Genomic DNA, 21,837 nt, shown 5'->3' on the forward strand with positions numbered 1-21,837 from the left:
GACATTTTAAATGAATTTCTAACCCTAATATTCAAAAGAGAACCTAATTATCAAGAACCATGACAAGATTAAATGGAAACGAAATTTATTGAATACAAATTAATAAAATTGAACACATTGAACAAAAACAAAACAATGGGGAATGAATTACCTTGAGGATTAGTAACACAATGAAGCAAATCAAATTAGGGGAAATATAAGAGAGAATGATGAAGAAGGAAGGGAAGGGAATGAATGAGAGAGTAAACATCAAACACACACAAGGTTAATAAAGAAAGGCAGAAGGGCAAAATCGTCCTAAAAATATGTTTTATCCCAGAAATTTTGAAAATTGACGGAAATTTGGCCGGATTCCGATATTGGGTGCAATTTGTAAACTGAGCAATTAACTTGGGTGTAATTTAATAAAAAAATTTGACGTGGGAGTTAATGTAAAAATGTGTATTTGACGTGGGTGTAATTGATAATTTACTCAAACAAAAACCACTAAAATAGTAGGCCAGTACAGAGAGAAGACGTTGAAGCCCAACAGAATACTTAGTATCAGGCAACATGAAGTGATGAAGCGGAGGAGTGCATGATAAATCAATGGCGATGGAGAAAAGTGGAGTAGACGTTAGCAATGGTCATCTTTACAAGCTCATGCTCTCTTGTCCCTCTGGTTTCACTCCCTCTCAGGTTTCCCTTCCCCCTTCTTTCTTCCTCGATTCTCAAACTTAATTGTAGTAACAACAATTCTTTCCTTGTTAACATTATTTAAATCGGTTATGAGTGCCGTCAAAACTTGTGACCGTAACAAGTAGCTTTTTAATTTATTTGATTTTGGTGAAGGTGTCAGTTGTGTTGGACAAAGCATACGATAGGATCCCGCATCCTGACATTATTCTCGAGAATTCAATCAATCAGGTATTCCTATGTCTTCCTCTTTTAATCTGTGTAAAACCGCCAAATCCCTTTAATGACTACTTTTACGCACTAATTTGGTTATGTTTTAATCCGTTTGACACTATTTTTTTGTTTGTGTAAAACCGTCTTACACAAGAATAACTAATTCGTTTATGCTAATACGGGGAATTCCAATCTGATCACACTGTCTAGTGTCTACTCTACAACTGTTGTGGAGCCTAAATAATTGCTTTGATCATACTCGCTCCCTCCATCCCGGTCAATTGTTGTCCTTTGGTTTTGGCACAAAGACCAAGGAAAGAGGAGGAGGTCAATTATAAAATGACAAGTAGACCAATTTGAGTGTGAATGATCAAATTGCTCATCAAATTCATTCTTAAAATAGAAAGGACAACAATTGACTAACCCAAAATGGAATAGGACAACAAATGACCGGGTCAGAAGTAGTATTAGCTTTTTGCGTTGAGACTCGAGAGTTATTTAGTTTTCAGTATCGCCATTTCTAGAGAATTGGCTCATTCATGATGCTTGTTGACTTGTTATCTTTTTCTTGTCTATATATGCTAGATATGGGATCAGAAGGCACAAAGTAATTCATCGTTGTATAACGGAACCAAGTTTAGAGTATGTCAGCCTCTCCACTTGGACAATGCGTCAATGCTACATTTGGTTTTGACTTGAATAGTGTAGTTTCCTTCACGTTTAGTCATTTTGCTTTGTTAATCTTGTTGGAGACATCATGTGTGTGGAAGTGAGCTCATGAAAAGTGTTTTGCAGTATGGAGGTCATCTTGTAGAGGATGGTGATGGAAGTCAAATGCAAAACTGTCATGTTCGTTTGCACCTTGGTTTGACGGATTACAGGTTACTCTCCTCCTCTAGCTTCATGCCAATTACTTTGCACTTTTACAGTTTTAAGTTTCAATCGTTCATGTGATCTGTGCTGTGTATTGGCTTTAGATTATCGTGGACATTCCAGGATACACGTAGTTCGTTGTTGAATGACACGAGTTAAATGAATATGTGATGGTAGGTCCTTATCATCAGATGTGCGGTGTTTACATCTGACAAGTAGAGCCGTTGACTGCCTATTGATTACTGTGTCAGTTTACATTTAGCCTTCTCCATTATGCTGTATATATACCCAATCTGGATCATGACGGACTAAGAGTCCAGGATATCACTTATTCTGTTTTCTTGTTGCTACCATATTCAGTACTAGAATTGTTTCACATGACATACTGGCTTAGGTTTCAGTCCTTACGTCCCTACTCTAGGTAGTTAAATTACCTCCCATGTTTCTGCAGTGTTTTCTTAGTGAGTGCCACGGCACTGAGTGGTATTGTTTTGAGGGTTGTTCTGTTACTAACAAACGCTCTGCTAATTCATATAGGACATTCATGGGGACCAATCTAAATGCGTTATGGGAAAAATTTCTAGTTCAATCAGAAGGTAGCTTATCAATGGTTATTATATTTGATGCTTGTGTTGTTTGGACTGATGTGAAATTTTTGTGCCATGTTTGTAGCTCTATACTTCTATATGCATAATTAAAGAGTGCTAAATATAACATCATATAATTTTGCCCATTAGTATGTTTGGCCAAATGCATTAGTTGCTTCGTCAAATCTTTCCCTGGGAATTAGAATTGTTGATGCCGCTAATGCAAGTTGTTCAATTGTGAAGGAATGGTTGTCCTCCTGCCCCTTGTCATGTTACATGTTTTTAATAGTACTTAAACCCATTTCCAAGTTCAAGTTTCTGATTGTCATGCCATCATCTTAATTTCTTCCATTTGTTATATTCAAATAAAAAGATTTTCGGATTACTATCATTAAACACATGTAACTGGATTGCTGGTCAATTTTACAGATGAAACTGTGCGATGTCAACACACTTCAAACCCTCTAGGCAACGGTGCTATTGTCGAGACCAACGATGGCAGAATTCTTGTGCTGAGACGCAGCAATAATGTGGGGGAGTTTCCGGGACACTTTGTTTTCCCTGGAGGTCATCCGGAGGTAGTTACAATCTCATCACAGAATCTACAGTTTCAATCTTCAAGGCCGCTTGATCTAAGTAGTCTGCGAGTGGAAATTTTGTTGTGATGCGTTTGAAACCACCGCTCCCAATTATATGCTGTTACACTCGTTTGTGGATATTGGCTGTGTGTGACCTGGTTGCCAAATAGTAGCATTTCTTGAGAAAAAACTGAACATTTGGAATTATAAATACTTGAAACAGATGTTAATAATGTTCTCTACTCATTTATTTTCCCCAGCCAGAAGAGATTGGAATTATCTTTCATGACGCTTTGGAACCAGCAGATCTACACAAGAAAGTTGTTGAGGAGATGTTCGATAGTATCATTCGTGAAGTAGTAGAGGAAACTGGGGTACCAACCGAATCCCTGGTTAGTCATATTTTTCATTTATGAGGTGCTGTTTTGGCTTTAATGATGAAAAACTGAGTGCCATATATTATTGTTTTTAAAATCAAGGGAGATTGTTGTTAGAATATTCAAGTTATCTGTTATTTGCTTCATTACTATTTATTTTATCGTCCTATTTCCTACCGGTGCTCCAAGTAGTTCTTTGTTTGTGAAAACACAAGGAAGATTCTAGAGCAGCATTTCAGATTGTGTGCAAACTGGTACTTTCCTATTACGATGTTTATGGTGGTTATTCGGCTTTCTATGCAGTGCAAACCAGTTTTTATTGGTATATCAAGAAGGGAGTTGAATGTGCGACCAACTGCTTTCTTCTTCATGAAATGCTCGCTTCAGTCAGAAGAAGTTCAGAAGTTATACGGTTCTGCGCAGGATAGTTTTGAGTCAACTCAACTACACACAGTTTCAAAGGTTAGTTACCCCATTCTCTTTGGATTGTGTTTTGTGCCTATGTGCTCAGCTTCTTGATTCTCGTGTTGTAGGTTCGTAATGCTTTCGACAATATTTTGCATCTTCTGACTATGAAAACTTGTATACGGTTAAAATGTGAACAATACATTTACATGAACTATGATGGAGACAGTATATTGGTAACTTCAGATGGAAAATAGCATAGATGATATTTTCAAAACATTGTGATTGCTTTCTGGAATTCACGTGTAGTAGTTTACAAGCTATGTAGGGGTTTTGAAATGTAAATTTTAATCCCAGGATGAACTAGAGAACATGGCATGGAAGATGCCTGGTTGCCACCATGGAGGTTATGCTTTGTTCAGACTAATGGTGGATGCTACTAAATCATAAGGTACGGACCTGTATCTTAAATGGTCATTTTATACTCCCCCTATAATCACACCTTAGATTTTTCCAGCATTCATGGATTCCTTCTAGTTGCACTGGTAGATTGATAATTTTATCGTTCAAACTGTTGTTACAGTGAGATATTCTTTAGACTATTGTCTACCATTTAGAGCTGTATGAATATTTATTCCGAGCATCACGTATTTTATCTCAAGGATTTTATATCTGAATTACGTGGCTAGTCGTTTTGCCATTGAACTTTCAAAGTTTCTAAACCCCTAATATCCATAGGCCTCTGATTTAATATAGTCAGCTTGATTATTTTAAAATCTGTAACCTTATGCCTTGTTACCAGAAAAGGGCAGAAACTATAGCTTAGTCTTCCTTCTCCCTCTGTCTGGGAATAACACATCTTTGGTCAGTTTATCATATGTGATTCATGTGAACCAATTAGAAGACTCTGGTAACCTGAGTTCAGGTGGAGATCTTCCGGCATTCAGAAAAGTTGGCCAATCCAGTAATATGGTAGCATGATACTTTGCTTTGACACATCGATCACCTACGTAAGACTATAATTTACCCAACTGACTTTCATGTTGAATAGTTGTATTTTAAGGTATAGAGTTGTGGGACAAGAGACGCAAAATGGTGCAAAGAATCTGGTCTCGGCAAAGCTGAGAGTCAGGAGTAAATGGAAGTTTTGTGGTGCAATGATGGGTCCGTTTTTTTTTTTTCCCCTCACTACACTAGCAAGTAGCAAGTGTTCTTTACACTATGTGCCATATTAGTGTCATGGCTTTTGTTATACCTGAGTCATTTTGACCTTGATAAAATTACTAAAAGTAAAAAAGAATGGTTGAGTGGTAGGCCAACGACTCTTTGGCATCTTATATTCTTATTGACTGAATAAACCATCTGCATGGTTATTCAGTATTCATGTAGGATGCAGACATTTTAGCTACCACAACATTGGATAAAGCTCGAAGACTTTTGATGCCGAATTTATGTACTTTTGAGAGTAGAGAACCTTAGACCTTTGATTTAAGCCTTCTTAATCCCTTTCATAATAAATCAGACCTACCTTTAGTTGGTACAACATTCCTTGTTTGAATTGAAACACTTTCAGATAGTCACTTGTTTGTTGAATGGAAAAACTTTCCTCATGCCTTGACATTATGAGAGCATTATTCCCATGAAATTGTCCTTTTTTCTTTACAGATTTTCTTGATATAGCCTTATATTAAAATTATATTATCATGAGACGGACCCATATTGGATTCAGCATAGGATTTATCGCTTTATTTCATTTTTTTTTTTAACCTTTCGTAGATGGATGTAATTTGTTAGTTGAATGACTCGTCTCACCCACCTATTGCCGCGGTCAGTTTTCACGCATCCGTGGAATGTATTTTTCTACATGGTTTTTGTGGAACAATCAATGATTCTACTGACATTATGCTTTTCGTATTCTAGTTTTCATTGGTTTAATTTGTTCACTTGTGAGATTCTATTTTTCATCTTGAAGCGTCATTATCAATACATTTATACAATGGGTGAGGTTTTTCAACCAAGCAACTCCCATTCAAGTGATTTAACTCACTCAAGCACCAGGCCAAGAATTCATTGACTGACTTATTACAACGATGTCGACATTTCGTCTTGACTTGTTCATTATTATTTACTCCGTATGTTATTTTCTCGTCATTATCAGCTCAAATCCAAATTAAAAAATTTGGCATAACTTGCCTTTGAAAAACTATCAAAATTTGCCCTTTGAGTAGATTACGCATGTCCCTTGAGTTATACTTAATCTTTCCTTTCACTGTAATTAATTGACTAATAAAACCCAGTAAAGTATTACGAAATATAATACAGTGCACAACAAGCAACTAAACAAGTGAACCATAGCTTAATCAATAAAGACATTGGTTTATGCTTCCGCGTCAACGGTGACCGGTGCAATATCATTGTCAATAGTACGTACAGCTGAAGCAGGCATTTGAACTTCTAAAGAGCTAATACAGAACTCGTGTAGTCGTGTGATAGATTATACGGAAGATCTTTATGTGACGCATTATGGTAATAACTCGCTCGTGTATTTTTTGTGTTCAATAAGGCGCAAGGCTAGTATAGTACATGGGGGTAATCGGGTAGGGGATTCGGACCTATGACCTTGGTGAAGATTTTTTCGGTGGAAATAACTCGTTTTCGAATGCGAGTCTCTGAGTCAGCCACCCTTTTGTAAGTCATTTCGTGAATTGTGACTATCACACCAAAGTCACCTCTTTACTTTACTTTTTATGTTAATTTTTTTTAGCTTTTGAGTGAAAAAGGTGATAATAATAGATTCCCTGAAAAAGAAGGGCATTATAATAATGGTGGTTGTGAAAATAGACTTGTAACGCTGAATGTTGCATGGATAGTGGATGAGCTGAGTCATATGATTCTATATCAAGGTCGTTTGTCTGCTAAACCACGTGCACTTTTGCACGTGTGCTTAAAACGTATTCTCCTAATTTTTCAATAAATAAATTCGGTTAGAAAGTACTGTAATTAAACTGAATGTCAAAAACTGACAGAAGAATGAGTTGAGGTAAATTCAGCCCCGCAATCAAAGGGTTGATGCTAATTCCTCAATTCTAAGTCATACTGGCATGCATGCAAATATGCAATAATGTGAACCAGTGTAATTTTGTCAATCTAATTATAAATTCAATCATGATGTGGATCAGATTGATTGAGCTTAATTGTATAAATTATGGTCCATACTCTCAATTACGAAAGTTGAATCATATCAAATGACATTATTAACGGTTTAGGAAACAATGTAGGACAACCAAACATAGGGAAAAAGTTGAAACCAATACTCTAAAAGATCAATCAAGAAACTCTAACATCTCGAAATAATGGTGTAAAGACATCGTTCCTAGAAATGTACTTACAACCAAATATATTTGCATTTTGTATTCACCGATTATGAAACTACTTACTTGGTCATAGTTTTGTTGGTAGGAGTATTATAACCTTGAGGCAGCGTAATTCGTAATTCATACTCCGTAAATACTAAGAATTTCTAAAAAGACGACAATTATAACATAATTGTCAAGCTCATATTTCTTTAGATCTTACTTATGGCTGCCTGGCTAGGCTGTATATTTCATTATGTTTTTAACATATTAACAAAATAAATAAAATGTCTTAGTTTAACGGTTGAGAATTTGCTTGCGATCTTATCTATCTCGGAAATTGCAAATAATGCAAAATGGAGGTGGGGAATATAGCGCGTGGTGGAGGGAATTGTCATTGTGATTTGTGATGCATTAACAATTAAGCTAGTTTTCTTATAGACGGATATATCTGTCTATAGCTAAAGACGGGTCAAATAGCTTAAAAGTGGTAATATTTTTTGCCCCCACCACCCCACTTATTGCTCGTCTTATTAGAAATGCGGTATTGTATTTGACCCGTCTTTAATTATAGACGGATACGTGCCGTCTATAATGAGATTTTGTGTACCAATTATCAACCAGACATTCGACAGTGGATTGTTTTTGGCCTTTACCATCTTATTCTCTCTCACTGTCTTCCTCTCCCTCCCATTTTCTGATTGCAAATCTAACTTAGCTTTTCATTAAAGAATCCTTTTTATTGCTTATATTGTCTTTCATCCCTACATACATTTTTTTAATTACATTCTTCCTATTATTCATCCTTTTATTGTTTGTTGCTTACATGTGCATAATTTATATATTCCGTCTGTTCTAAATTCTAATCATTTGTTTATCTTTTATATTCCGAGGATTATAAAAACAAACATTCAAAAGGCCCTTTCAAATCTTATGCAAAAAAGCTCTTTATGCATTAATCTACAATGTCTAGCTCCTAAGTTATTTGGCTATTCTGATTTTTAATGGTTGAGAGTAAAAGTAGCTGTTTCCTTAATCTTCAGGTTATCTCTTTTCTTCAATCTTTTTAGTTGTAACCCATCACATATTTCTTTCATCTTTTTTGTCATCTTATGATTTAATTATTTATTTATTTTTAACATATTGGTAATAATTTAAGAATTTCATGTTTTATGGACCATGGTATGTGCAATGTTATAAAACAACCAAATTGGTAATTTTTATTTTTGTTGAATTTCGCCGCATCAGGTGATTTTCTGAGGGTTTCAATTGCAAAGACTTGAAATTTAGGATTTGTGAAAGATTAGTGTATGTTTTATGTGAGGTGAGGAACAAAATTTTAGATAAAAAATGGAAAACCAAGGGCAGCCGAATGCGCCGCAGAAGAAGATGACAAAGCAATTGACAGGAAAGAGGGATGACACCAAACTTCATGCCGCAGCAAGAGCTGGAAACTTGGATGAGGTGATGCATATATTGAATAATACTGATGAGGATGAATTGAAGGAATTGCTTGTAAAGCAAAATCAGGCAGGGGAAACTGCACTCTATTCTGCTTCGGAATATGGGCAGGTTGATGTTATTAGGGAGATGATCAATTATTATGATCCTATTGCTGCTAGTATCAAGGCTAAGAATGGTTATGATGCATTCCACATTGCCGCCAAGCAAGGGGATTTGGGTATGTGTTATTTCATCTATTTGTAGATTAGACTGCTTGTAAAATTACGCTGAGAATTGCATTGAATGATCGCTATTTGCCTACTTTACAATAAAAAAAGGAATTGGAGTTAGTTTAGCGAGTCATTTTGCATTACTAATTGGAGTTATTAGTAATACCAAAACTAATAACCCATACGCGGAACGAATTGTATCAAGTCGGACAAATACGTCTTAAACTATTTTAATTGCTACCCAACTATTATAGATTAGGAAAAATACTTAATAAATTAGAAAACATGACTACGACGATAATTAATTTAAAAAATTACCTAAAAGACCTGATATTATTAAGTTTCCTGATATCAGCATCGTGTTTGTCATTGTCCTTAACAAGAACAACTGATCAAACCTAAGATGTGTGAGTCTAGTGGAATTCCAGGGTAACCTCAAAGTCTCCTAAGGAGGAATTGCGAGGTCCTGGGTTCGATTCCCTAGATGAACACTTTCCTGGGGACCTGACGCCCGGAGAGGGAATAATCCCCGCGGGAAAGAACTCACATGGTACAGGCGCCTAGCAGGGTGGGGTCCTGTACCCGGGGAGGATCCAACCTCCTCGTCACCAAAAAAAAAAAAAAAAAACAACTGATCAAGGTGTAAACAACGATTGCTTATCGTCATCGGACACATGATCAAGATATTTCAACATCCTTGTCGTCCTAACAAGATCGGAACGACGTCGTTTCATGGTCTTTGTCTTTGGTCTCGTAGGGGCAGGTGGAGGACATGACAAATTAACCTTAATCTTGTGCTCAATTCCTGTAGGAGTCTTAAACCCGTCATTATCTTCCTTAATCTCTAGCATTTCATCATCATCATTATTATTATTATTACCTTCATCTAATAAAGATGGTGTTTTGATCATCGCGGTTAAATCAAAATTACGTAAATGCCCTTGTTCTTGATCTTGGTTGTGTAATGGCATTGAAGAAGGGGTCGAAGTCGAAACGGAGGTGATGAACGTGTTATTCGAGATGCCCATTATATAATATACGCTGAGAATTGCATTGAACCTTACACTATTTTGTGAATGATGTGACAGAAACATTGAAAGTTCTGATGGACGTACACCCTGATCTCTCAATGACGTATGACACATCCAACACCACGGCATTGCAGACAGCTGCGACTCAAGGGCACACCGAGGTGGTGAATTTCCTCTTGGAGTCGGGAAGTGGACTGGCTACCATTGGCCGAAGTAATGGTAAAACGGCCTTGCACGCTGCTGCAAGGAATGGGCATGTGGCTGTGGTGAAAGCGCTCTTGGAGAAAGAGCCGGGAATCACTACAAGAACAGACAAGAAGGGCCAGACCGCACTTCACATGGCGGTCAAGGGTCAGAATCTTGAGGTGGTGGAGGAGCTTATTAAGTCAGATCCTTCTATGATCAATATGGTTGATACTAAAAGCAATACAGCATTGCATATAGCTTCAAGAAAAGGCAGGGGTCCGGTTAGTTTCATTTTCTGTCATAATTCTTCTAATACCTTGCATTACAATGATTTGTGAGGGTATTTTTGATGATTCGCGGTCTGTAGGGGGTGGGTATATTGGTGAATGAGAATGAAGTGTTGAATAGTCACAAGTTAGTTTAGCCTTCCATAGAGTACGAACACAAAAATCTTAACTTTTTAATTGAAGGAGATGTATAGACACCTAGACAATCCCAAATTTCCCGGAATTTTGCTATATATTGATCCCCTTCTGGACCTTTTATTTAGAAGTTTTTGCTTAAATGGGGTTGAAATCCAAATTATTTAACAAAATAGTACGGGTTTCAAACTATTTACCAAAAATGGGTCCACGTCATTATTTCCGATTTTTTTTTTTTTTTGAAATTTAGAACATGTCGCTGCTGAGAAGTTTGCTTCCATGTTCAGTTATTTGACAAGCTACATTCGTCGTGTCCGTTCTCCTTACTCCGACCACCAAATAATGAAATACAACCACCATTCTCTTCTTCTCACTTCCCTTATCATATACACATCTTTGTTTGAGTTATTAGCTTCATGGTTTATGCAAAAAATGACCCGCAATATCACCGTTCACAAACAATTTCGGTTTCGAGAAATTTTACATGTTGCAACGCTATTCTGAGTTGCGAGCTTCAAGCTTCCAAGAAGCTGCTTATTTGCGGTTTTGAAAAGTAAGCGTCCCATGAAACAAAGTTGTATCTTTCAAAGCTGACCATAATTCCTAAATCCTACTCTATATCACTATCACCATAATTCCTACTATATATCAGTATCATCACTATCAATATAAATGGATTTCTCGAAACCGAAATTGTTAGTGAACGGCGATATTGCGGGCCGTTTTTTGCGCAAACCATGGAGCAAATAACTCAAACAACAATGTGAATACGATAAGGGAAGTGAGAAGATGAGAATGGTGGTCTTATTTCATTATTTGGTGGTCGGAGTAAGAAGAACGGAGACGACGATTGTAGCTTGTCAAATACCTGATTATGGAAGCAACTTCTCGCTGTCCAGGATAGCGACAAGTGCTAAATTTCAAAAAAAAAAAAAAACAGAAATTTTGACGTGGACCCATTTTTGGTAAATAGTTTGAAACCCGCACTATTTTGTTAAATAATTTGGGTTTCGACCCTATTTAAGCAAAAACTTCTTTTATTTATATGTCGTATTGGTCTTATCTGCTTTGTCCTGTGAATCTTTGAATACTTCGACAGATCATTACTGGAACTGTCCTCGGGTGCTGTACTGCTGTTGACTGACTTAGTATATGCGTCTGTAGTTGTTGCGTTGAGATGGTCAGTCATATGGAATCTGAATCCGATATGTTGCCTGCAGATTGTCATGAGATTATTAGCAGAAAAAGAAACAGACACAACCGCAGTGAATAGGGCCGGTGAAACTGCCCTTGACACGGCAGAGAAAATGAATCATCCAAACATTGCAACAATCCTTCGTGAGCATGGAGTTCAAAGTGCCAAAGTCATCAAACCCCAAGTTACCAGTACTAATCGCGAGCTTAAGCAGACTGTGAGCGACATAAAACATGAAGTCCATTACCAGCTAGAACACACCAGACAAACCAGAAAACGAGTACAAGGCATTGCAAAGCGGCTCAACAAGATGCATGCCGAGGGACTCAATAACGCAATCAACTCCACAACTGTTGTTGCCGTTCTTATAGCAACCGTTGCTTTTGCAGCCATCTTCACTGTTCCCGGTCAATATGTTGATGACCCTAATAATATTCCAGCTGGTAGTTCCCTTGGAGAAGCAAATATTGCTCCAACACCCGCATTTTTGATCTTTTTTGTTTTTGACTCAATTGCCCTTTTCATTTCTCTTGCTGTCGTCGTAGTCCAAACCTCGGTGGTAGTAATAGAGAGCAAGGCAAAGAAGCAAATGATGGCGATCATAAACAAGCTAATGTGGCTAGCATGTGTTCTTATATCGGTGTCGTTTTTGGCATTATCTTTTATTGTAGTAGGAGCCAAGGAGAAATGGCTAGCCATTGGGGTGACCATCATTGGAACTACAATCATGGTTACTACTTTGGGTACGATGTGTTATTGGGTTATTCAACATCGAATGGAGGATAGAAACCTAAAGAGCCTCAGGAAATCGTCGTTAGATAGCAAATCACGGTCTTATTCAGTTTCTGCCATGTCAGATTCGGAGCTACATGGTGAGAAGTTTAAGAAGATGTATGCAATATGAAGCTATATATAGATGTTGTATTTTTCTAAGGCATAGTAGCTCTAACTACTGATGTTTGCATCACAGACTAATGTAAATTCTTACTATATTCTTGATGATGATTTGTAAATGGCTGCTTCAGATTTTTCTGTAGATTATAAAGATAAACCAGTTGCGATCAATGCTACTCCTTTAACTTAACAGTGTAGGGATCCAACTATGAAGCCTACAAAAGGGCAAGTTCGTTTTGAATTAACTTTGCCAAAAACCATTTCATTATAAATAAATAAATAAACAAAAAGATGTTTATTATTAGCGAGCCTTTTGTATTAGCGGATTTTGTCCCATTTTCCATGTCTCATATGTGTTCCACTGACTTTATCTTCTGACGCATTATTATCTTATGAAACTCACACTTTCTGTTTTAATAATTACTCCTTCTGTCCCGGTTGTTTGTTGTCCTTTTCCAATTTGAGGTGTCTAAGTCATTTGTTGTCCTTTCTATTTTAAGAATGAATTTGATGAGTAATTTAATCATTCACACTCAATTAATTCCACTTGTCATTTAGTAATTGGCTCCCTCCCTTTTCCTTGGTCTTTGTGCCAAAACCAAAGGACAACAAATGACCGGGACGGAGGGAGTAGTTTCTTAGTTTTGGAGTCGAGAACTATTGGTGTGCTAGTCTCCTTTCGCCTAAGGGGATTATCAAGCAAATTAATAAGTTCTTCTGAATGTTCTTCATGGGCAACGAAAGCTTATGTTTAAAAGTTGGTATAATGTCCGCTCTCCTAGCTCGGAATGGGGGATTTAACATTAATGAGATTCTCTCTTGGAATAAATATCTTGTGTCTTAAAAGTTTTTTGAGCATTGTTAGTCATAGAGGTAGCATTTGGTCTCAATGTATTAGGAATAATATTGTTAGGATATTCTAATGCAATGCACTACTTAACCTTCATTCTCTTAACACAATGGCTTAATGCATATGTGTTGCGGAAATTAGATTTGTGATATGTTCATGTTTCTGATTCTGATTGAGGATGTAGGCCTAGTATCCTTCGTTTTAAGGATGTTCCCATGTAATCCAATTATTTTTGGATATCCAAATTATTTGTATCAGATATGGATATTTGATTTCATGAACTTTATTATGTTTATGTGATTCGGATCAACACTTTGGATCGACTATGCAAGCCATGGGACATATTATGAGCTACGATCTTCGACAGTAAGATATTTGTATAATAATACGTATAGAATAATATTACAACAAAAAAATTTCAAACACAAGAAAATCTCTCTAAAAATTGAGAGTCTTCTCTCTGCGGAGAGTTTCCATAGAAAACAACAAAAAACCTAAAAAAAACACCTTTTCTACTTTTTAATAATCTAGCTAGACTACAAACAAAAAACCTCTTAATAGACTCCTCTAAGAGCCGTTGCACCCAATCAGACAAAGGCTCCCAAATCCCTCAATTAAAGGACACGGAATAATTCCTTCCTATGTTTATATTGTATATATTATTTACCATATTTACTTGATTCTTTGCTTGTATATAAAGAGCATAACCTAGCATGTAAAACACAAGTTAATGAACAATAATAGTGATAATCATTCCGTCAATCTCATCTCTATCTCACGTTTATAATATGGTATCAAAGCTAGGGATTTTCCTCTGAAATATTCAATCACGATTCACAGCCGTGATCTCTCTGTCTCTCTTTTCTCTGTTTCGCTTCCATGACGAATCCGGAATCCGGGGTCGTGGTTAACCCTACTCCACCTCCATCTTACAATCTCGTTCATGTCGAACACATGGGGCACAGTATTACCCCGATCGTTTTCGATGGCACAAATTATGATGAATGGTCTCGCTCTTTTCAACTCGCTCTTCTCGCTAAGGGCAAACTCGGTTATATTGATGGAACGATCTCGCCACCATCCTCGACATCTGATAAATTCGAGGCGTGGCAATCGACCAACGCCTTAGTTACCATGTGGATTTTTAACACGTTTACTCCTGCTTTGCGGCGCCAAATCTCGCTCCGACCAGATGTAATACTCCGTATTTATGAGTCTTTGGGTACTCTATCGAGTAGGCCTTACTCTGTCGAGTAAGGGTGAGTTGCGTTTTAAAATAGTTTCTGACCTGTTGGGTACTCGATCGAGTAACTAGGATACTCGATCGAGTAAGGGGGGTACTCGATCGAGTACCTTAGATACTCGATCGAGTAGCTTAGGTTTACGGGAGTTTTTCTCGGGTTTTGTTAATTATGCGATTAAGATATATAACCTTTTTCCGTCATCATTCTAAACACTTTTCCAAAACCTAATTCTTGTCAAAGAGAGAAAGCAAGTACGTTCATCATCTTAATCGCATTGTTAGCAAATCCGGAGTTTGGAAAGTCGGTTTTCATCGTTTGTTATACCGTTGAGATCCTTGCGTCGAGGGTAAGATCTATGTACCCTTTTTATTGTCTTTCCTTTAAGTTGGTTAAACCCTAATCTAGGGATTTGGGGGGGTTTTGAGTAGTTTGTGATTTGGTAGCATTTGTATGTTGTATGATAGGAGGAGGTTTTGTAGAAGAAGCCTTTTGATACATTTGTAGAGACCGTCGATAGTTGTGCTTTCCGGCAGGATTTCTACTCGGTATTAGTCCCATAATGGGATGATTGTTGATGTGTTGTGGTTGATTGAATAATATAGTAATTGTATTATGACGGTTTGTTGATTGTGATTGTTTGTCTCTGGTTCTCGAGGCGTGTCCTCGGCTGAGTGGGGTCACTTGCGGGAGTGGCTTCACGCCCTAGTTTCGCCCTTCGTGGAACCCGCCACGGAAGGGGATGTGCACATTAATGGACAGGGTTATCGCTCATTATGAGGAGCGGGGATTTGGTGGGTACGGTGCGGTCCCCCATCGCGGTGGTCGGTCCAGTGGACGATCGATGATTGAGATTGTTGGGATTGGTGTGATTGTGTGTGTGTGACGGTTTCGCATGTCTGTTTATCTTATTGTTGATATATTGAATTGTGTGATTAGTACCGACCCCGTTTAAATGTTTTAAAAGCGTGGTGATCCATTCTGGGGGGTGGTGGCGATTATTGAGCGGTATGATATGACGCGTATGGGATAGTGGGATGAGTCATCACGTGGCGTTAGAAGTCTTTGTGTCGCATCGACGATGTTTTATAGCTTTGATAGTTTTAGATGAGACCGTCCGAGAATCTTGTATTTCTTTTTATCGTTTGGAATTGCTATGTAATCACTTTAAACTTTATTTTCTTTTAAAGTTGTTTCGTTATTGTCTTATGAATATCATGCCTCGGGTAACAGAGATGGTGACATCCTTATACCTGAGTGGTCCTGGTAAGGCACTTGGAGTATGGGGGTGTTACAAATGGTATCAGAGCGACGATCCTGAAACCTGTAACCAATGAACCCAATGAATATAGGGAGTCAATTAAAATGAACCCGGGGTAAAGGTTGTAGGAGCTAATGCAAAGACTTGGGAGACGTCCTAAAGTCGCGAACTCGCTCTACAATTTTGAACCGGTCACCATGGGATATGAGTCGGGATCGCTATGTGTTTATCCTGTGAATTGTGTACCTATATGGTGATGTGTGGCATGAATCGGTGGATGTATGTATGTGGAGAATGGGGAATGTGTATAAAAGATGGTGATAATGTGATTTCGTATGTTGTTGATTGAAAGCATGTTGCATGATAGTTGGTTTACAATGTTGGTTGGAATTGTTAGAAAAGTGTATGAGAATGATGAGTAATGTGTTGGAAATGGATGAATTGATTGGAAAAGATGGGGTAGCAATTGCATGAGAATATGAATTTTGTGATTATGAATATGTTTAAGTGACGAAGTGTATTTGTAATGTTGTTGTATTAGTAACATGGAAATAGGATTTGTAATGTATGAGAATGTTGTGTTACGAAAAGTTATAAAATTTAAAGTATGCGGTTAGTACATGACTAATGAGTTAAATAATATATGTGCATGATGGATGTTGTTGCTTGATTTTTGAAAATAGTAACATATGATTATGAATACTGGTTTTATGAGTTTTGGACTGGTTTTGTTTGCTTGGTTGTTGTTTAAGTTGTTTGGAAGTAAAATCAAGTAGTTGTGTTTTTTTTCGATTATAAAGAGGTTGTCTTTAAACTGTTATAACTTGAGATGCATAAATGATTTTGATGTGATTCCAATTGGAGGTGATAGCTTGTCCTTTTACGATTCTAACGATAGGTCACACGCCCAAAACGACCAAGTAATGAGTGAGTTATGGCATGTTTTACTAAAACGGACAGATCTTGAGAATTGGGGTACTCGATCGAGTAACTAGGATACTCGATCGAGTAAGGGGGCACTCGATCGAGTACCTTAGCTACTTGATCGAGTAGCCCTGGTGATTTGTTTTACGTGCTTCTGATCTTCACCTACTCGATCGAGTAAGTCCCTTACTCGATCGAGTGGCTAGTACTCGATCTAGTGACCCATGTTTTGGGTCATATGCTTATCTTTTGACATTCGTTGCATATTATGTTTAATTCAAAGTTGTTATTTTACTTCTTTATGCATTGTTTTACATGTAAGTTGGTCTTGATACGTAAGTTACCCAATCTTATGGGGTGGTGAGTGGCACCTTATGGTGAGTATGAGTTTGGTGGGAGGAGATGAGCTATATGTGGTTGTGCTGAGAAGTGGAAAAAGAAAAAGAATATTGATGAGCTGATTGAGGCATGGTGCAAGTTTTGGTGAGACGTGGTGAGTGATTTATTCGCGAAATTGAGTGATGTAAAAGTAAGTGAAAGTGGGTAAGGGATGATGTGGGTCTAAGGAACGTGAGAATGAAAAGATTGAAAGGAAGGTTTGGATAGTGGCAACTTGAGATGTGTAAAGAATTATGGAGTGAGATGGTTAGGAGTCGTGTGGGTTAAGAATATACACAGTGAAAGTTCGTTTTAAAGGGGTTGAGAAGAGTAGTATATAGTGAACTTTATGGAGACATGTTGCGAGGTGGATTTGTAGACAGTGAGTGAGTTTGGGAGATTTGGTTTATTAAGAGGTGAAACTAATGTGTGATTTCCTTGGGCATTTAACGGCATGCAATGAAATTGTTTGAACAGTGAACGTTGATTTTATGGATAGATTAGTGGCAAGTTTGAGTGATAGCATAATAAGAGAAGATCCATGGTAGGAAAGAGTGAGATGATATCGATATAAAATAATGAGATGTGAGTATTGGAGTAATGAGAAAGTAACCAGAACACTAAAGAGTTAGGTAGAAGTGATAAGGAGTTGAATGGTTAATTGATTTTGTCGAGTGTACAAGAAAAGAAGGAGGGGAGTAAAACTAGGAAAATGTTGACCGGAGTTATGTGACATAAAAGTAAGGAATCGTCGAGATGTATGATACTATCAAGAGTAAGTAAGTTAATGGTTATACAGAAGTTTCAGGGCAACATGATTAATCATGAGTTTCGAGGAATTAAGGGAGTAAGAAGTTGGTGGAGAATTTGCACGATAATAGATAATTGGTGGGGAGTTAGATGAAAATACGAGTAAGATAGTATTGGGAATGATGTTGAGGTAATTTTGTTGATGGGTTTGATGTTCTTTATTTGGGGATGTTAACCAAGGATAGGAGAAAAACCGTGTTGTTTTGATACGAGTGTAAGAGGTTTGATATACGAGCAGTGGTGGTATTGTGGTGTTGTCACTAGTGGTTAAGGGTGATGATAGATAAGAAAGACAGCAGTCCTAGAGAGGTTGATTTTACAAAGGCCGGATTGATATGTATGGTTGTAAAGGAGTATAAGATGTGGTTATACGAGGTGAGCGCTAGTGGTTGAATATTAATGGTATGGCATGAGGTGATGGTTATGCGAATGGGAAAATATGTTATGAGGGGCATATGAGTTAAGCTCGGGCGACAGGTAACCTTTATCGAGTGGTAACTTACGTGATCAGGATTGACTAGTTGGATGTGATTATGGGTCTATGATGTGTATAAATGTTTGTGTGAGGTTCTGACTTCACGAGAAGTGGTATGGTGTGATAGTTATAAAGATGTTATATGAATGTTTGTGATATATGTAGGGTACGACAATCTGATGGAATGAGGCTAAAAAGGTAATAATTTGATTGATTTGGCATGGCTAGTTATAATTTTATGTGTATTGATAACACATGCGTATTCCGTGAAATGGTAGAGATGATGTTCATGAGGTGCTTATCTGTTTATCCATATAATATGTTGCGTTGTGATTTAATAAAGTGGATTTGAGTAAGTTTTCTTGTCCGAGAAGTTATTTTTGAGTCGGTGTTTATGGGTTTGAGTAAGTTGTGATGTCTATCGGTGCGGTTGTGGTGCCTCGGGTGGTGATCCGGGCACGGTACTTCGTGTTGTGATGAGGGTATTTTCGCACTGCGGTGCGGTTGTTGGTGACGGTGTTGTGATGCCGTCACCGGTTGTGGTGGAGTAGGCGGGATGATTATGATACGAGTTTTCGAAAGTGCATACCAGTTATACAAAGATTGTTGTTTTGTTTGCTGTTGTTCTTTGTGAGTTTTGGTTGAACATGTAGACTGTTGTTTTGTTTGTTGATGTTTCTTACCAGTTTCAACTTGGGTGTGAGGGTAGAGTATGATATGGGAGAAAGTTGTGTATGTTTTGTTGTTGTGATGGTATAGTGATTTTCTGTTGATAGGGCACAGTTGTAAGAGGTTGTACAGAATATTTGACCTTGTTGTAGATGAGACATCGGTGCACATAGTCATGGCAAGTGATTCGTAGAACATGTGTGGTAATGATCTGAAAGCTGAAGGTGGTTTTAATCTTTCTTTGGGCCAATGAGGGAAGGGTGTTTGGATTTAGTGTCTTGTTAAGTCATGTATGAGTTTTGCAGTGATGAAAGAAAAGAACTTGATGATCTTGTGTGAGTGTACGTAACACGTGTGGATCGTGAGTTATGCTTTTCGCGATAGAAGTTTTATATAGTCTATATAGAGAGGTATGTCATGTTGCGGTAATGTGGAAGAGTTGGAGTATTGGTTATGCTAAGGGTTTTGCGGTATTGGTTAGATGGAGTGCAGAGTGAATTGAAGTATGAGAACTGTTTAAGTAAGAAAGCCTTGAAAATAGGAACGGTTATAGAAATGAGGTTATAGGCGGTTATCTTTGACATGTGGAGGTGATGAGGATGATGAGATGATTTAACTAAGGATTTAGTATTAGTAAGTTACGAGGACGTAACATTTGTCTTAAGAGGAGTAGGATGCGATAAAAGTGAGTTTCATGGTTGTGCATGTTGTAAAATAATTGGAAGTAGAGTGTTAGCATAGCGTAAAGGAGGGATTTGTTTTGTGGTTGATGTTGTTAAAAGGCCATGGCCGTGCTTGTAGTAGTGTGATGTTTAGGAGTTCGAGAGTTTTGATAGTGGCATGATGATGTTTATGAGTGTAAGTAAACTTCGAGGACGAAGTTCCTTTTAAGGGTGATAGAATGTAACATTCCGTTTGATGTTAGAGGTATTTTGATATTGGATTGGCTCTGGATGATATATTACGGAGCTAGTTGGTAGTGTATGGAGTTAGTGTTGAGAGAGATATAATGGAGTCGATACGATATCGTGAGCCATGTTGTGGAGGTAGGAATAGTTAGTGGAGTTGGTGTTACGAGTTCATGTTTGGGTTGGAGTTTTATTTTGAGTTCTTAGTCACGTTGTTGTGTCTTGATCGAGTTAGTATGTTTGTTTTTGAGTATGGATTGAACTTCGGGGACGAAGTTCTTTTTAAGGAGAGAAGACTGTAATACTCCGTATTTATGAGTCTTTGGGTACTCTATCGAGTAGGCCTTACTCTGTCGAGTAAGGGTGAGTTGCGTTTTAAAATAGTTTATGACCTGTTAGGTACTCGATCGAGTAACTAGGATACTCGATCGAGTAAGGGGGGTACTCGATCGAGTACCTTAGATACTCGATCGAGTAGCCGGTTTACGGGGAGTTTTTCTCGGGTTTTGTTAATTATGCGATTAAGATATATAACCTTTTTCCGTCATCATTCTAAACACTTTTTCAAAACCTAATTTACTGTCAAAGAGAGAAAGCAAGTACGTTCATCATCTTAATCGCATTGTTAGCAAATCCCGGAGTTTGGAAGGTCGGTTTTCATCGTTGGTTATACCGTTGAGATCCTTGCGTCGAGGGTAAGATCTATGTGCCCTTTTTATTGTCTTTCCTTTAAGTTGGTTAAACCCTAATCTAGGGATTTGGGGGGTTTTTGAGTAGTTTGTGATTTGGTAGCATTTGTATGTTGTATGATAAGAGGTGGTTTTGTAGAAGAAGCCTTTTGATACAGCTGTAGAGATCGTCTGATAGTTGTGCTTTCCAGGTAGGATTTCCTACTCAGTATTAGTCCCATAATGGGATGATTGTTGATGTGTTGTGGTTGATTGAATAATATAGTAATTGTATTATGACGGTTTGTTGATTGTGATTGTTTGTCTCTGGTTCTCGAGGCGTGTCCTCGGCTGAGTGGGGTCACTTGCGGGAGTGGCTTCACGCCCTAGTTTCGCCCTTCGTGGAACCCGCCACGGAAGGGGATGTGCACATTAATGGACAGGGTTATCGCTCATTATGAGGAGCGGGGATTTGGTGGGTACGGCTGCGGTCCCCATCTTTGGCGGGTCTGGGTCCAGTGGACGATCGGTGATTGAGATTGTTGGGATTGGTGTGATTGTGTGTGTGTGACGGTTAAGGTCGTCATTTATCTTATTGTTGATATATTGAATTGTGTGATTAGTATTGACCCCGTTTAAATGTTTTAAAAATTGTGGTGATCCATTCGGGGTGGTGAGCGATTATTGAGCGAGTATGATATGACGCGTATGGGATAGCCAGGATGAGTCATCACGTGGCGGTTAGAAGTCTTCCGTGTCGACGATGTTTTATAGCTTTGATAGTTTTAGCGATGAGACCGTCGAGAATCTTGTATTTCTTTTTATCAGTTTGGAATTGCTATGTAATCACTTTAAACTTTATTTTCTTTTAAAGTTGTTTCGTTATTGTCTTATGAATATCATACCTCGGGTAACCGAGATGGTGGCATCCTTATACCTGAGTGGTCCTGGTAAGGCACTTGGAGTATGGGGGTGTTACACCAGAGGCCAAACAAGTTTGGGTTGATCTAAAAAATCGGTTCTGTCAAGCCAATGAAGCCCGTATTTATCAACTGCAAACGGATCTCCATTCATGCCGCCAGGGTGCCTCTGAGTCGTTGGTGGATTACTATGGCAGGTTGACGACAATTTGGGACGCTCTCCTTGACCAAGACCCACTGCCTCGCTGCTCGTGCAATCCGTGTAATTGCG

General features: G+C 38.0%; 2 protein-coding genes across 4 annotated transcripts; both read left to right on the plus strand.

Moving 5' to 3' along the window:
• Window positions 1–461: 461 nt before the first annotated feature.
• LOC141622989 (nudix hydrolase 9) lies at window positions 462–5,328 on the plus strand. 2 transcript variants are annotated; one of them, XM_074439020.1, is made up of 10 exons: window positions 462–678; window positions 832–906; window positions 1,474–1,530; window positions 1,684–1,769; window positions 2,299–2,357; window positions 2,778–2,926; window positions 3,187–3,318; window positions 3,607–3,765; window positions 4,066–4,159; window positions 5,087–5,328. In XM_074439020.1, exons 1-9 carry the CDS (start codon window positions 589–591, stop codon window positions 4,156–4,158), a joined length of 900 nt encoding a protein of 299 aa, XP_074295121.1. In that variant the 5' UTR covers window positions 462–588; the 3' UTR covers window position 4,159; window positions 5,087–5,328. The 2 variants fall into 2 exon arrangements, with proteins under 2 accessions (XP_074295121.1, XP_074295122.1); XM_074439021.1 differs by lacking the exons at window positions 1,474–1,530; window positions 5,087–5,328 and having other exon boundaries at window positions 498–678; window positions 4,066–4,385.
• A 2,355-nt stretch (window positions 5,329–7,683) lies between these two features.
• LOC141622991 (ankyrin repeat-containing protein At5g02620-like) lies at window positions 7,684–12,633 on the plus strand. Of its 2 annotated transcripts, XM_074439023.1 has the most exons (4): window positions 7,704–8,104; window positions 8,310–8,742; window positions 9,823–10,232; window positions 11,594–12,633. In XM_074439023.1, the coding sequence occupies exons 2-4, from the start codon at window positions 8,412–8,414 to the stop codon at window positions 12,470–12,472; spliced, it is 1,620 nt and encodes a 539-aa protein (XP_074295124.1). In that variant the 5' UTR covers window positions 7,704–8,104; window positions 8,310–8,411; the 3' UTR covers window positions 12,473–12,633. The 2 variants fall into 2 exon arrangements, with proteins under 2 accessions (XP_074295123.1, XP_074295124.1); XM_074439022.1 differs by having other exon boundaries at window positions 7,684–8,742.
• Window positions 12,634–21,837: the final 9,204 nt, after the last annotated feature.

This window comes from Silene latifolia, chromosome X (assembly GCF_048544455.1).
Source record: "Silene latifolia isolate original U9 population chromosome X, ASM4854445v1, whole genome shotgun sequence".
NCBI lineage: Eukaryota > Viridiplantae > Streptophyta > Magnoliopsida > Caryophyllales > Caryophyllaceae > Silene > Silene latifolia.